The sequence below is a fragment of the Cyprinus carpio genome, chromosome A24 (genome assembly GCF_018340385.1).
Source record: "Cyprinus carpio isolate SPL01 chromosome A24, ASM1834038v1, whole genome shotgun sequence".
NCBI lineage: Eukaryota > Metazoa > Chordata > Actinopteri > Cypriniformes > Cyprinidae > Cyprinus > Cyprinus carpio.
In genome coordinates this window covers 25,806,909-25,822,873 of record NC_056595.1, presented here as the reverse complement: position 1 = coordinate 25,822,873, position 15,965 = coordinate 25,806,909, and the positions used below count along the sequence as shown (strand labels likewise).

At 43.2% G+C, this 15,965-nt stretch overlaps 2 protein-coding genes across 2 annotated transcripts in view; both read right to left on the bottom strand.

The window, feature by feature from the left end:
• Nucleotides 1-345: 345 nt before the first annotated feature.
• LOC109066183 (NEDD4-like E3 ubiquitin-protein ligase WWP1) lies at nucleotides 346-14,607 on the bottom strand. Its single transcript, XM_042714875.1, is given in 25 exon segments — nucleotides 346-644; nucleotides 719-791; nucleotides 937-1,033; nucleotides 1,943-2,047; nucleotides 2,121-2,241; nucleotides 2,324-2,464; nucleotides 2,634-2,767; nucleotides 5,532-5,691; nucleotides 6,256-6,344; nucleotides 6,421-6,492; nucleotides 6,614-6,686; nucleotides 7,597-7,725; nucleotides 7,836-7,920; nucleotides 8,001-8,055; nucleotides 8,126-8,313; nucleotides 8,588-8,679; nucleotides 10,808-11,102; nucleotides 11,304-11,485; nucleotides 11,605-11,671; nucleotides 11,756-11,896; nucleotides 12,047-12,171; nucleotides 12,478-12,616; nucleotides 12,692-12,764; nucleotides 13,288-13,344; nucleotides 14,467-14,607. Coding segments are annotated over 23 exon segments (2,733 nt in total). The 5' UTR covers nucleotides 12,762-12,764; nucleotides 13,288-13,344; nucleotides 14,467-14,607; the 3' UTR covers nucleotides 346-544.
• Nucleotides 14,608-15,359: 752 nt separating this feature from the next.
• The window catches only part of snx16 (sorting nexin 16), a 6,204-nt gene continuing 5,598 nt past the window's right edge, over nucleotides 15,360-15,965 (bottom strand). The window contains exon 7 of the mRNA XM_042714874.1: nucleotides 15,360-15,965. This exon is cut by the window's right edge and continues 690 nt beyond it. The gene's annotated coding sequence lies outside the window, so the exon portion shown is untranslated.

Below are 15,965 nucleotides of genomic sequence, written 5' to 3'. Positions count from 1 at the left end.
AACAATACTGATGGACAACAGAGTTTATGTAGACAATACTGTGGTGGTGAGTGATGTTGGATGATGCGGTCTGTCTGTCAGTCTACAGGAGTCCAATCATCTCAGTCAGCAGGCAGCCATGCAAGCGCTTTATCACAACTTAATGTCCAACAACTCAAAGAAAAATAAAGAAAAACCCCAGGCACCTGATCAAACTCTACAATCATTCTGTAAGAGCTCTATAAAACTAGAGCCGTAAGTTTGAGTTCTACTATAAAATCCTCTCTAATGTTGTTGTGGTTTTTTTCAGGCTCATTTTTAGGATCATTTTAATGAATAGATAATTTATTATGTTGTTTTTATCAGCATCAAAAAGATCAGAAAAGCTCAAACGCTTGCATATTCATGGGGAATCATGTTATGAATATCGCTAAATGAGGTCTTAAGATAAAGATTTGGTTTAAAATGACAAAATAGCTTATTTACATTGGCATTTCATCTGTGCAAGTTTCATGGTTTTGTTGTACTTGGCTGACGTGTGGCTGTAAAGAGGAAAGACGTTTCATCACTCTTGACCGAATCCTTCCGTCTCCTCAATCGCAAAGAGCAGCTTCTCTTTCAGCTGCTCGTAGCTTTTGTAGGGGGGCAAATCCAGCCGGTTAAAGCTGCGAACACACAAAACCGAGTGAGACACGAACATCATCTGCCTGTGATGTCTACCTTCATCCTGAAAACTCACCAGGTGTGACTCCGGGGCAGCCAGGTCTCTTTGCCCACCTTCTCAATGCAGAACTTCTGCGGTCCGTTGCTTCCTGGAGGAAGAAGAATCAGAAGAAAAGGGTTCAAATGTGTCTGTGTCACATGGGTGAGGGAAATAAACGTTTTTCTTGTGGTGAAGACTCTGAGAGAGTTCCTGGATTCACTGATGTCAGAGAAACAGATTGACTGGAGACTCACCCATGAGCTCAGCGAAGCCCCCCAGCGGAAGCCTGCAGGTGCCCGTCACAAACTGCATCAGACGCAGACGCACCTCGTTATCCACCTCCTTCACCAACTACACACAATCTTTATCAGACTCATTCGCAAATTGTTATCAACCTCCTTAAAGAAATACAGACAAACAAAGACACATTAAATATCAATAGTGCAGAGAAGGAACCCACAAGAGAGACACACACACACATCAGAACACTGTTTAATGCTTCCTCCTTCAGTGCAGTCTGTTTGAATTCTGTGAATTCATGTAAAATGATCCAGGATTAACTCCCATCTAATTAATCTAATTAATTAACTAAAGATGGATTATTCATTACCACTGACAGGATAACATCATCAATGTGAACATAACTTGTATGAACAGTATTTATCCCCCAGAGACTCCTCCAGATAAATCCAGATGGACACACTTTCTGAAGTCTATTAGCATACTGCAGCAGAAGTCCAAATTACATTTACAACCACTTCAAAAGGCTTTATATTATTCTTTCAGTTAATTAACAGTAATTCAATTTTAAAATTATGATTTTAGGGCTGGCTCCTAAAAGTTGACGAGAAGAGGTTTAGTCGATCAAACTTTTATTAGTGGCTTAGTCACAGGGAAAGACAGGAAGTGGTGAAGTCATGTAGTCCGTGACGGACAGATCATTAACAGCTGGTCTGTGTGGTAATTAAAACATCGGTCAGGACATCAACCTCCAATCTGTTTTATCATCTTAACATGCAAGCAGTAGAAAAGTGTGCGCTACTGAAGTGTTTGTGTGGCGTGTGGAAGCTGAATAGTAGCGTCATCATTTGCATTTAACTTAAAATACAGAGTGATACAGCTTTTGAATCTGTAAAAGGTCTGCTTTATTTAGTGTTCACTCACAATAACAACAAAACCTCTGTGTGATAGGCTACGGGCAATTAAAGGCTCACTGTTATGAATTATATAGCTTACTAATATAAATATATGGTTTCACACCTGCCAGAACCAGATGATCTGTTTGCTGTTGCGTGTGTAGTGACGATAGACCGTGTTCCTCTGCCAGTCCTGCAGATCCACCTCCTGCATGCCACACAGCATCACCTGCAAACACACAAGCGTCCCGTCACTGAGAGCTTCAGACGGGTTCAGGCGGCTCAAACGCACCGCGACGCACCTCCAGCTCCTTCTCATCGAAGTACTGCAGCCACTGCAGCGGCACCACCTCGTTGAAGCCGTCCAGGAACGCTTTGGTCTGATTCTCTACGCCACGAGAAAACCTCCACTCGGCCATGAGCCTGCGGGACAGAAGAGACCGTGAGACACAGGAACACGGGACACTAACAACGGCTCGTGTGGCAGCGGCGGCCGCACTCTTACCCAATATACTCCTCTTTATTCTCCTCCGTCACCAGGACATTGGCTCCGTCTTCTTTCAGGTCATGTGATGTGATTTTGCCCAGGATCTCCATGTCCACTGAGAAGTACATCTCCAGGCCGCACTCCTCGATGTTGTTGTCTCTGTGGATGAATCACATGAGAGGCGATCAGTCTTCTGTAGAAACCTTTACTGTGACCTCTGACCTCATCATTCCAGGTCATAGATTGGTGAAAACTGAAGATGGACATGCTAGCGGTATAATGCACATTCAGAAGGTCAGGATGGTTTACAGTAATCAGACAGACGCACCTGATCCAGATGAGAGAGTTATAGAACTCAGGATCTATTGACTCCAGATCCTTCAGGATCAGTTTCTTATTGAGCATGCGCTTGTAGAAGGGCAACGAGAAGCCAGTGTCGATGAACTTCCCGTGAAAGAGAGCCTGCAAACACAGAAATGAGCGACAGGTCTACAGACTGCAGCTTCACTGATGTGTGTGTGTGTGTGTGTGTGTGTGTTAGGGGTGGAACGGTTCAACTCACTCACAGTTCGGTTTGTATCACGGTTTCGGTTCGGTATGTGCTATGTTTAGGGGAAAACTATGCTGTCAAATAAAAACAAAGAAAATAAGAATAATCTAACTACCAGCAACAGCACAAATAAATACAATAGAGTAACGATACAAATAAAATAAACAGGGATTTTCAGGGTTTTTAGGTAATGTTAGGTCTAACATTAGTTTTCAGGTACAGAAACTGATAAAGTAATGAAATGTTAAACTGCATTGCATATTTGACTATAAATTAAAGATGAATCTTTATTAAAGTTACAAAAGCTTTTCAATCAAGAGCAGCGAGTGATTTCTTGGTTGTTGCTGTTTGATATTAAGAAAGTGCTGTCACTTTAAGACACTGTTCTGAGACGTGGGTTTCAGATGAGCGCACACACATCTTCTCACTTTACGCACCAACAAGAGGGAATGGTTTGTCCACCTTTTCTTTTTTCTCTTCATCGCTGTTGTCGTAATGAACTGGGAAGCCAGAATACGCATCCATCAACAGAAACATACATTAGCCGAACACCGTCTGTTTTACGTGTTATTTATAGCAAACCATGTTACAGGTTTAAGCTGAACCGCAGTCCCAGCGCGTGCTGAACCGTGTGTGGAGGACCGGACAGTTAGATCTCGGTCCACGAACCGTTCCACCCTTAGTGTGCGTCTGCCCTACGTCAGGCCAGGGATATTCAATGAGTTTCATTTGAGGGCCGGATTATTGAACTGAATATTTCAAGGGGGAGGGGGGGCGTCCCAGTCTCTTTCTGGGGGGGCCTATAAAGGTAGAAATTCAATTTAAATGCATATTTAGCAGTAAAATCAACTAATATTACAAACACCAACATCTATAAAAAACATTAGTGCTGTCTGTCTGAGTGTAGTTTGGGTTTCTCCTCAGTGCATCCTGTAAATGTGGTCATACACTCTTAAAAATAAAGGTGCTTCACGATGCCACAGAAGAACCTTTTTTGTCTAAATGGTATCATAAAACACCTCTAACATCTGTAGAACTTTTACAAAAGGTTCTTTGTGTCAAAACAAGGTTCTTCAGATTATAAAAAGTTGAGAAAGAGATGGTTCTTTAAAGAACATTTGACTGAATGCTTCTTTGTGGAACCAAAAATGCTTCTGTGTAGAACCCTTTAAGCACCTTTATTTTTAAGAGTGTATGTCTTTCACACTTTTAGTCTGTTTTTCTTATTTAGTAAAATGCTATTTTATAGGAGTTGATTCATAGACAACAGGTTAAGTAAAAATATTAAAATGCAATAGCACATAAATATGTGTCCCTGCAGCACAGAAGCAGTCATCAGTAGCACAGGTATATTTGTAGCAATAGCCAAAAATACATTGTATGGGTCACAATTATACATTTCTCTTTTATTCCAAAAATCATTAGGATATTAAGTAAAGATCATGTTCCATGAAGATATTTAGTAAATTTCCTACCGTAAATATATCAAAACTTAATTTTTGATTAGTAATATGCATTGCTAAGAACTTCATTTGAACAACTTTAAAGATGATTTTCTCAATATTTAGATTTTTTTTGCTCCCTCAGATTCCAGATTTTCAAATAGTTATATCTCAGACAAATATTGTCCTCCTAACAAACCACACATCAATGGAGAGATTATTTATTCAGCTTCAGATGATGTACAAATCTCAATTTTGAAAAACTGACCCTTAAGACTCAAGGTTTTGTGCTCCAGGGTCACATGTAGCAAAATGCTCCTCTTTATAGTTATTTTTGTAGCTGACTGATGAACACCGGAGGGTTATTCTGAGGTAACTGTATATTACGTTGCAATGTTTACAAGCTTTACACGTTTTCTGCAGTTTGAAACACTCAATGAGCTTTTAAACGTGATATTTCAGTGCGTTGTACTGTAGGCTCTTTTATAAAATAGCCTACCTTTTGATGTTAATTCATGTTCATTATGTACTACAGTAGTAAAGAGAAAGATTAAATGGGTTAGTTGCCGCTTGAAATGAAAGCGATAGTGCCTGCCGCATTAAAGAGCGCCAAAATGAATTTAGAATATTTTTAAAGCTGATACTCTGTTTATTAAAAAGTAGGGATGCATCGATCCGATACAGGCATTTTCTGCGGACCAGGTATCGGTCAGGCGAGACTGATCCAAATAATGTGCGTTTACTATTCTCCGTTATTGTTGAGCCCCACGAAAGGCACACAAACATTTACAGTTTTGTCATAACTGTGTTTTTGTTGGCGTAAGTGCTACTAGCGTGCTGTCTGAAGCGGCTCAGCGCATGTGAACAGCCGAACACACAGCCTTCAAACACAAGCGCTGGTCAACGCTGCCGTCTGATGCTGCAGACTCTGGTAGATTGTTGTCTGAAGATGACTGGCGTGCCCTGCCCTACGTTATGTTAACCAAATGTCTCCACACGTATAGTAATTCCAGTATATTTGGACCTTGTTTAGGTGCCCATGAGGAAACAAGCTTATAAATCACACAGAGTGAAGTGTTTTGAGAATCTAAAAATGTCTGTATTTTGTGTGAGGGGGAGGTTCAGGGTCAAGGGATAGAAAATACAGTTTATACAGTAAAAAAACCATTATGTCTATGGAATGAACCCATAAAACATGGAAACCAGTGTGTGTGTGTGTGTGTGTGTGTGTTACCATGGCGATGAAGCGTCCGATGAAGCAGAAGTAGGACAGGTGGTCAGGGTTGATGGTGGACGCAGGGTTGATCTGCAGACAGTAGTTGCTCTTGCCGGCGTATTCAAACAGACAGTACATGGGGTTCAGCACCTCGTGAGACAGGAGGAAGAACCATTCCCTGCACCTCGTGAGACAGGAGGAAGAACACACACACACGTCAGGGTGACATCATTACTCACAATCAACACATACGTCACCAAGCAGGGTCCAAAAACTCCCAGCAGATTCAGATGAGGCGTAAGTGGCACGTTTTTGGAAAAAAAAAGATTTTGTCAGTATTGTTTTTGATGACAGTATTCTCTGTCAAACGAGGGCTAAATTGTCATGAACTTCAAAGAGTACACATCACTGAATGCGTCTCATGTGGGATGTTAGGAGGCACAGCCGCGGGCCAGAATGATCCTCTCTCTCTCATGTGAATGCAGAATCAGTGTTTGCCTTTCTTTTTTCTTCTTTTTTTGCATTGAAATGTAAAAAGTGAATTGAATAAAATAGAAAAAAAAATATCAATAAATTACTAACATTTTAAATTATTTAAAAATGTTTGAAATTTTATTCATTTTAATAGAATATAGTTGAATATAATACAACATTTATTTTTGGCCCACGGCCCTCAAATCAAGATGAAGCCAAGTAAAACCGGTTCAGGAGAGTGTGTGTTAATTCTCTGTGTGTGTCGTACCGAGCGAGGCCTCCGTAGTCCAGTCCCTCCTCTCCTTTGAAGATAATGTACAGACGTCTCCTCAGGTCATAGGGTTTAAAGTTCATGATCTGCAGTAATGAGGAAAATAAAACCAGTAAACGAGACATTCAGAAACAGACTGAGTGTCTGCTGTGTTTCTCAGACCTGCTGGAACGAGTCTTCAAACAGCGTCTGTCGGGACACGGTGATCTTCACATGGCTGGCCAGAGCGTTGGACTGCAGACACACAGACACAGAGAATCAAATCAACACCGGCTACACACACACACAGACACAGACAGACACACACACATACACACAGGGTTTCACGTGTGTTGAAGAGCTGAGTGAGCGTTACCTGACACAAATAGCGGAAATGTGCAAGTTTCCACCTGAAGCTTCGCTCGTACGCGATCTGTGGTCCTTTAGTGCTGCGTGACACACACACACACAAACACACACACACACACACATTAGAGGAGCACAGTGCCTGCAATGACAGCATGTTTCCATCCATGTATTTATGCTGGAAATGCCACGATGCGCATCTCAATCTTAAAATGTGCATAACAATCGAAAGCGCTCAGCTGAAGTGGATTTTTTTTTTTTTTTAATCCAAAAAGACGACAAATAAGACACGTTTAGTGAATAAGAGAAGAGATGCTGTTTTTATGCGCAGCTTGTCCGTGAAGCACGGCTCTCTGATCAGTAGGAAGTGCTGCTCCGTCTGAAATCATTGAGTTTGAGTCGCTTATAATGCGCATTTGTAAAAAACATCATCATTATAAATATACTTTATTATCATGAAAATATCGGAGAAGTCTTTAAAGAACAGTGATGGAAAGATGCCCCATATGTGTGTTATGGTACTTCTGTGGGGCATATTTGGAGTTTCTGCACGAGAGCGCCCTCTGGCTTTTAGATGCAGCAGCATTCAAACACACTTCACTGACCAGCTGCGCATAAAATAAAAAAATTTAAAAAAGGCAGCCAAACACCAAATCGCGTGGTTTATTTTCAATTTATGCAGGCCTAATAAAAAAGATTTGCCCTAATCCCCTCCCAGCACCGTCTCGCACGACTGTGTTCACAAACATCAGAATGCAGTATCACATGACAGCGTTTGTTACTGCGCCGTCTTAGTCATTTATTATGGAGAGAAAAAAAATTCACAGGCTTCACTGTGCAGCAACTCTTAAGTATATTTTGTGCAAGTTTCCCAGGAAGTGACGATTCTGTTACTTTGAACACACAGGATTGAAACAGTGTTTTATACGCTAATGTTTTATGGCGTAGCTGCAGCATTGGATGGAAACAGATCTGTCAGACTGAGGGACTCACACGGCAGATTTGCCCGTCCGCGGGTCACTGAAGGTCGTGGTGCGTGTGTTATGATCCACAAAGTAGCGCACTCCCTCCCTGGTGTAACGAATCTCCCAGCCCTCGGGGAGCGGGTCCTCGTTCTGCAGCCTGATACACACACACACACACACACACACACACACACACACACACGTGTGATATGAGAGTCATAGGGTGGGGTGTAATGGTTATGGAGGTTGAGGAGGAGCGTCACTCACCCTTGTGTTCGTGGATCTTCCCACTGCGTCGTCTTTGTGCTGTGATTAACGAAGTAGACGCGATCGTTGGTGTCGACACGGCGCTCTGAGAACATGAACACAACACACTCACACACTCACTCACACACAGCACATGTGTGTGTAACCCAGCGAGCTCTAACTTACCCCAGCCTGGCGGCAGTGGCCCCAGAGGATCGTTCTCAGCAGACATCATGGAGGCCTGGGGACAGAGACAGAGCGTGGTGTCGGTCTTGGCCGCAGTGTTTGTGTCTTAGTGACAGACTCAGTGCTCAGTGTTCTGAGTTTTGGTATTTATGGTTTATCTGTTGAATTGATTTATGCAGCTGACTGCGCTGTGACTGCCACTGCTCAAAGTTCCTCACAGACTCCATCGTCGGCCGCTGCCACGTGGTGGTGCGCGTGTTATGATCCACGTAATAAATCCTGCCACGGTTATCCACCCTCCGCTCCCAGCTACAGTCAGAGAGCGAGAGAAGGTCATCAACAACAGACAAGAACACTGTTAATGTTACACACACATCTGTACAAACAACAAATACAACACTTCATTTCCACAGAACTGAGCTGCGCTTCCATCTGCACTCTCTAATAGAATGACATAATTATGTTTTAAATAAACAGCAATGAGCAGGTCGAGCTGCTCGATCAGACGTCAACTCAGACTCCGAGACAGAAAGAATCTGAACACACTTCAGCTGCGGTGTGTGTGTGTTGTCAGGCGTGTGTGTGTGTGGGTGAGTGTTTGTGTGTCTCCCAGGTCGTTGTTCTTGTGTTGTGATCGACGTAGTATGTTCTGCCGTGAGGATCCTTCCTCTGCTCCCACCTGAGAAAACAGACGCTCACTCAGATTAAAGCACAATGCGTGCATGTGTGAGTGTGTGTGTGTGTGTGAGAGAGAGTGTGCACGTGTGTGTGAGTGAGTGTGTGTGTGTGTGCGAGTGAGTGAGTGATTGAGAAGTATGTGTGTGTGTGTGTGTGTGAGTGAGTGAGTGAATGTGTATTTGTGACATGAAAACAATATATAAAGACAGTAAGTTTCACCAGCATACTACTGTTGAATTGAACTGGTTCATAACACATCTAACGGTGACTATTTCAAAAACACTCCTGACACTGTGATTGTATCGGATCGCCGAGTCGAAGTGCTCTTCCGCCATACATTATAGTCATCATTTTTATCCGCTTAGAAAATCGCCACTGTTTATTTTGTGTCACCATTCTTACTCGTGTAACTACTTGCAACCATCTTTAAACAGGAAAAACATGGAAGTGTTTGGTAGCTTCTAAATTCATCCCTGTTTGGATCCGTGCGCTACAGTGATTAAGTGCACGCACTGAGACGGGAGAGGTACGTATCAACTCGTCTAATCTGAGGGAAGAACAGTGGAATATGGAAAAACGGTGGCGTGTTCCTTTAACTGTATTTATTCACGTCATAAACATGGCCTCTTACGCCCTTCATAACAGCTTGCATTTTTGCTGCCATTAAGTACTTTTTGACTGTAATTGTGTATCTGAAAAAAAAAACAAAAAAAAACACTATAAAGCTCTCTGCCTTTCTTTCACAGATAACAGCAATAATTATATTATAGCATCAGAAATAGCCTACTACTGTAACTAAAGAGCTTGCACATACTGGAGGACTAACCCTACAGAAAGATCAACACTGATTTTGGTAATCACCAGCAGCAGTGCCACAAACCATAATTTATTAAAAACCTTACATTAATTTGTTTTAATAAATTTGTTAAGCACTGTATAAAGTGAATATAGTTTAAATCTCTGCACTAAAAAAATAAAACAAAGATGATAAAGATGAATAAAATCACAACCAATAGGTAACAGTAATGTTCTGCAGAAACAGGTTCACGTTGATCACAGTCACGTCACTATCATTTCTTTATTCCGTGTAAGGAGTTTATGAAGCACCTGATATTTATATTCAGATAATTCCACGCTGTTATCCCCTCACAGTTCCTACTCTCATAACGTACTCACGGTGCAAGCTGACCTTTAACCCTTAATCCAACTTTCAATGAATGTTTTTGTGCTAGTTATTAATCGTCTCTGTTTTCCGTCTGTCTGACACACGTGCACCGCCGCTCATTCAGTAAAGATAAACTCAGACTGTCAGGACGGACCTTTATTCAAAAATGGAAGTGAATTTGTGACATTTATAAGCATATGAGCGTAAATAAAGTTTTTAGCGCTGAGGACAGCGGACAGGGCAAGCCATTAACACTAATGCTTGAAAGCTTAAAATAAAGACTTCATGTTGTGGGCAGCTTGGATCATGTGACTCTCCTGCAGCATCTCATTCTGTTTCATCCACTATTTTTAGATGCATTGTGTCCATAGAAATGCATTATTCAGTGCTGTTATTTGACGCGGCGGCTGAAGTTGGACGTGCACTGAGGGCAGACTAATCAATAATGAGAAGCGTTGTCGATGATTTTCAAAACCGATAATCGATTTTATCAATTAGTTGTTGCAGCCCTAGTTTCAGCCATTAAAGGGAGTATGCAAATATGGAAATGAAGATATGTGTGTGTGTGTGTGTTTGTGTGTGTGTCTGTGTGCATTTTTGTGACATCAGGACACAGTTCTGTGTAATGACAAGGGTATGACAGGTATTACAAGGAGGAGGAGACTTTTCAGAACATTACTCCATGTCCCCACTTTTCAAAACACACATAAATCACACAGAATGGAGTGTACTGAAAATCTGAAATAGCACAAAGTTTCCTGTGAGGGCTAGATTTAGGTGTAGGGCGATAGAATATACAGTTTGTACAGTATAAAAACCATTACACCTATGGGATGTCTCCAGAATTCACAAAAACAAACATGAGTGTGTGTGTGTGTGTGAGTGAGTGAGTTTGTGTATGTGTGTGCGAGTGAGTGATTGAGAAGTATGTGTGTGTATGTGTGTGAGAGAGAGAGAGTCTGACCCCGGCGGCAGTGGCTCTGGCCCGGCTGGAGGCGGCTGCTGTGGTGGTTTTCCTCCGTCAGGTGCAGACGGGCCGGAGCTGGAGCTGGAGCTGGAGCTGGGTAGGGTTGGGTTAGGGATGGAGCTGGAGGCAGCAGGGGTCTGTGTGGTGACTGCTACAGATGAGGAAGAGGGGGGTGGTGATGATGAAGCAGCAGCAGCGCCGCCTGCAGGAGAGGAGGAAGTACTGCAGGGAACATCAGCGGCGGCGGCGTCCTCATCACCCACTGATGACATATCACAACCCTCGCCGTTCACTGACGGAGAGACAGACAGACTCTGATGATCCTGCATGTGTGCTAAAACTAACACTCTCAGACAAGCTGAGGAACATTTCTCAGCCAAAGCATACAGGTGGGCCGCTACAATCATCCGTCTGGTTTATTTAGAAATGTTACTAGAGATCATTAGAAAGAACATTCTGTGACATCCACAGGAAATGAGCAGCAGACTCTCACCGGCGGTGCTGCTCTCGTCACTGCCAGCGGGCTGCGGAGGGGGCGTGGCCTTTGGACTGGGAGTTTGGTGTGAAGGGGAGGAGTCTCTGTCTCCGTTGAGGAGGGGGGAGGGGCTAAGCTCACTGTTGGCAGATGAGGTGGGCGGAGCTTCATTCTCCAGTCCGTCTGAGCCGTTCACAGCTCTGCAGAATCAAGTTAGTAAGCGTGCACAATTAAGCCCACCATATATTTAATTCTCTAATTTTAGGAACGCAGGGGCTGCAGGAGTGTCAAGAAGAACCAGAATACACCTCAGACTCACCTGCTCTGAGTCCTTGCAGAACTCTCGTCTGGGTTCTCATGAAAAGCATCTCCATTCTGATGGACTTCTGGAGACAGACAGACAGACAGAGGTCACAGACAGCTGGAGGTCAGAGGTCAGGTTAGGGTTAGGGGCGTGCAGGTGTTCTTACTGCTCGCAGTGGTTGGGTTTCCATTGTGCACGTGCTGCGGGTCGACCGAGAGGCCGTCCAGGAAGACTGTGAGTTCACCGGTGGACACGACTCCGTTCTTACCGTCCACGGTCAGCGTCAACACCTCGCGCACATTCTCCACTGAAAACACAACACAACGCTCATCCATCTGGGCTTCATAATTAGCTCTGAGCTGACACAAGTGCTCTTCCTGTTTAACAATCTGTTCAATCATGAATAATGTTTCTGGCAGACAGCAGGTCACGTGTTCAGAGGCGTGCTGCGACCTACGTTTGCCGTCGTGTTTCCGGAGCGTCCCGCTCAGGTCCAGCGAGGCTTTTCCCAGCAGCGCGTCGGCCTTCAGCGTGTGATGGCTCCAGACTCTGAAATCCAGCTGCGAGTGTGGTGTTATACTCCTGCAGCGACACACAGAGTTAGCAAACTAAACAGCTGAGCACATCAGTTCATCTGTGATCAAGTCTCGTCTGTGTTGCACTGGTGAGAACACTATGATTATGTGATTATAAAGCTGCAGCAAACAGCTGGTTGTGTTTCTGACTATCAAAGTGAACAGCTGCAGCAGTAACATCAGCACAGTCAGCACGTTATCACCTACTTTTCCATGTAACTGATTTAAAGTTATGACCAGCCTTAAAGAAAAAGTCATTTATTCATTAGATAGGACTAGTCTAAGCAGGACCAGCCTTGCACGAGAGACTCACAGCGTCAGACGTTCGTCCCATTTGGGGCTGGAGGAACTGTGGGATTTGGCGGTTTTCTTGCTCTCCCCCTCTGATGTCACTTCCACATAGATGGCCGTTCCAAACCAGTTCTTCTTCCTCTTGAGTTTGGCACATGACACTGACACACAAACATGACACACAGTCAGCATCTGAAGCAAACGTGTCACTTCCTGTTCCTGTTGTGTTGTCTTACCGACGGCGTGCAGCTGAGAGCGTTCTCTGCTGTTACTGCTACAGTCGCTTCTGGAGGAGCCCGTGGCCATGACCTCAAACACAAGACACACGTCATCAGCTACATGACCTGAATGAACACATGCTCAACTCATCGCTAATGTCACTGGACTTCTTCACACACCGCGCCTAACGTCTCGATCCTTTCACTAACAGCTTTCTGTTCACTACAGTGTTTCAGTATATTGTAGAAAACTGTCATGCTTTTACTTGAATCTTTGTAAACTAACAGTTTGTTCATGCTGTTTCTAACCACAGCTTCCCAGAATAATCACCGCCGAACACATCTGACATCGAGAACAATTCTGGATTTCTATCTTTATATGAGTGTCTGTAAAGCTGAGGACACTTCTCTCGTCACGCTGAGGTGTAGATTTAAATAGAATGTCATAACACTTTTCACCATTAGTTAATCTTAGTTAAACTCTCAGAAAACACACGAAGTGTTCGAATCAGAAGGATAAAATCAGGGTAGATAACACAGAAACATTATAGTTCATATCCACATCCCCAAACAATCCTACAGAAGAAACACTTGATGAAATCTGATCAACTCACAGCTGATGTGCGAGAGACGCCTGTGGATCTTCAGCCGTCACTGTGAGCCATGATTCACTGCAACACAAGACACTCACATCAGACCGCTTTCATCAGCACAAGCCCAGTCCATCCACGAGACACGGACAGAACACACCAGCGCTCGTCTTCCGGTCACAGAATTCTGCCAGCCACACGGACTCGTCTCTTTGAGTGTCCACTAGAGAGTGTACACACTACAGCAGCTAGTAGCTCAGTTTGGTCATCTTTACACTTCATTACAATAAAGCATCTTCACAGTATTAAAGTGTGGAAACAACAATCAATGATGTAAAAATGTTCACGTATGAAACTAATCCAAACTCTACAGAAGACAACAGTGTCTGTTCAGTGCAGTGTTGGTCTGGTTTCATGTGAATTATTTCTTCTAGCTGAACTCTTCAGAAGTAAATGGAGCTGTGAAACACAGAATGAGATGAAACACAACTGTGCTCTGTCTGATACTAATGTGACATTAATTCATCTCAACGCTTGAGAAGTGTTCCGGACCTGCTGCGGATATCTGAGATGGGTGTTAGGTCAGGGTTGGTTAGTTTAGTTTAGAGTCAGGGTTGGTTAGTTTAGGTCAGGGTTAGGGTTAGTTAGTTAAAGGTCAGGGTTGGTTCAGAGATGTTTGTGTTTATCGGTCTGTCTCTCTGCGGCCTGTTACCGGCGCCCGCCGCCCGTTAGGTCTTCACAGACGCACAATTGGTCGTTAATGAGTTTTATACTCGTTAATTGATCGTCAATGCCCGGTGGATCTGATTCTGTTGTGCGATTCAGTGACTAAACGCCAATCTCCCGCAGTTTCTCCGCGCACTCATGCTAACAGGCTAACACTTAGCGTCACGGCTAACGGCGCGATCAGACACAGAACAGTTATAACCTGTGACCGCTAACAAACACACACTGCTGTGACTCCCACACCGTCCTGACACACACCTGTGCGGCTCTCACACACGCATTCAGGTGTGTGTTTGTGTGTGTCTGTCAGTAATCGGGTTTAATCTGTAACAGGCCTGTAGCCGCACCGCCATTTTCACATTTAAACCTGCAGATTAAACCGCGAAACTCTGCAGCGACAGCAAAAATAATCAAAACAAACAAACCCGTTAAACTGCTCCATGACTTTTAACTAACCAGACAAACAGTTAAACTCACCAGACGCTGCTGCTGCGGGTCTGCGACGCTAACCGACCGAACTGAGCCGAGCACGCGCCTCCTACTGACACGCGCACTCACACGCGCGCGCGCACACGCTCTCTCAATCACATACACACTCACTCTCACACACACATGTACATACTCAAACTCACTAACTCACACACACAGTATAATATGAGCGCAGTTTGTAGTTGACCGAAATGACTCGTGTCTTCAGTAGTGATGATGCAGGTTTATTGTAAATGGAATGAAATGTTTATCTGAAGCCCAGGGCTCGGGTTTAGATCTGTGATCTTTAACAGAGTGACAGATTAACTTCACACTCCGTTCATCAGCTGCACAGACCAGTGCTGGGAAGGTTTCTTTGGAAATGTAATAGGTTACAGATTACAGGTTACCCTATTTAAATGTAATAAGTAGTGTAACTAGTTTAATCACTTTATTAATGTAACTGATTACATTTGATTACTTTTCTAAATTTCTGACAGTTAATCATTTTGAAACAGAGTTAACCCTTACAGAAGTGCACAGCCACCACAAAACCAGACTTTGAGATCTTTCTGAGGTTACACACAGGTTTAAAATCTTAAGATATAGTTTAATAGCTATGATACTGGTTTTGAAATCAAATCTTTGCAAAGCTATGACATGAAACACTGGTTTCTAACAATGCATGGGGGGGGCATATACACAAATCCAAATAAAACAGTTATCAAGCATGTGTCCTAAACTCCTGAAACAATGGTGCCTCATATTTTAAAGCAGTCGATGCGATTTGGAAATCAACAAAATCTGTGTAAAATATTGAGGTGTAACCCACTTTGTAATCTTGTAATCTAATCATTTTCATAAGTACCTGTAATTTAATTACACACTTTTTTTAGTAACTGTAACAGATTAGAGTTGCATTTATTTTGTAATTAAATTCCATAATTCCATCACATGTAATGAGTTACTCCCCAGCGCCGACACAGACTCGCATCGAATCTCCACTGAAAGTGTCCCGACACAAAGAAGCCTCTTTTATTAAATACATTTCTAATGATCAGAACATTGGAAAATCTGTCACCGAAAATATTTCTCAGTCTATCCCACAATCCTCTAAACATCAGTGCTATATTTGCATAACTGTTGTTGTCAGAGCCGTCAAATCAAGAAGCATGAACTGAAGAGTATCAGAAGCGTGACAGATACAAACATTATATTGCTGTAAACGTGAAGACAATAGAGTTCCTTGGAGTTTAGATCACAGTCGATGGCGAGAGCAGCGCTGCGTCACTTCATCTGCTTCCCGTATCCTTTCTACAGTCCTTTGGCTGAGTAAAAACATGATCAATTAATCAAGCACAAACACACGGAGAGACATTCTCAAACATCCCAGAAGCAAACAGAACCCAAGCAAAACCATCTTCTTCTAAATACATGGAACTCTGGGGAAAGACACAAGGCACGTGTCATCAGAGGAACTCTGTGAGAAGGCACACGGCTTCAAATGA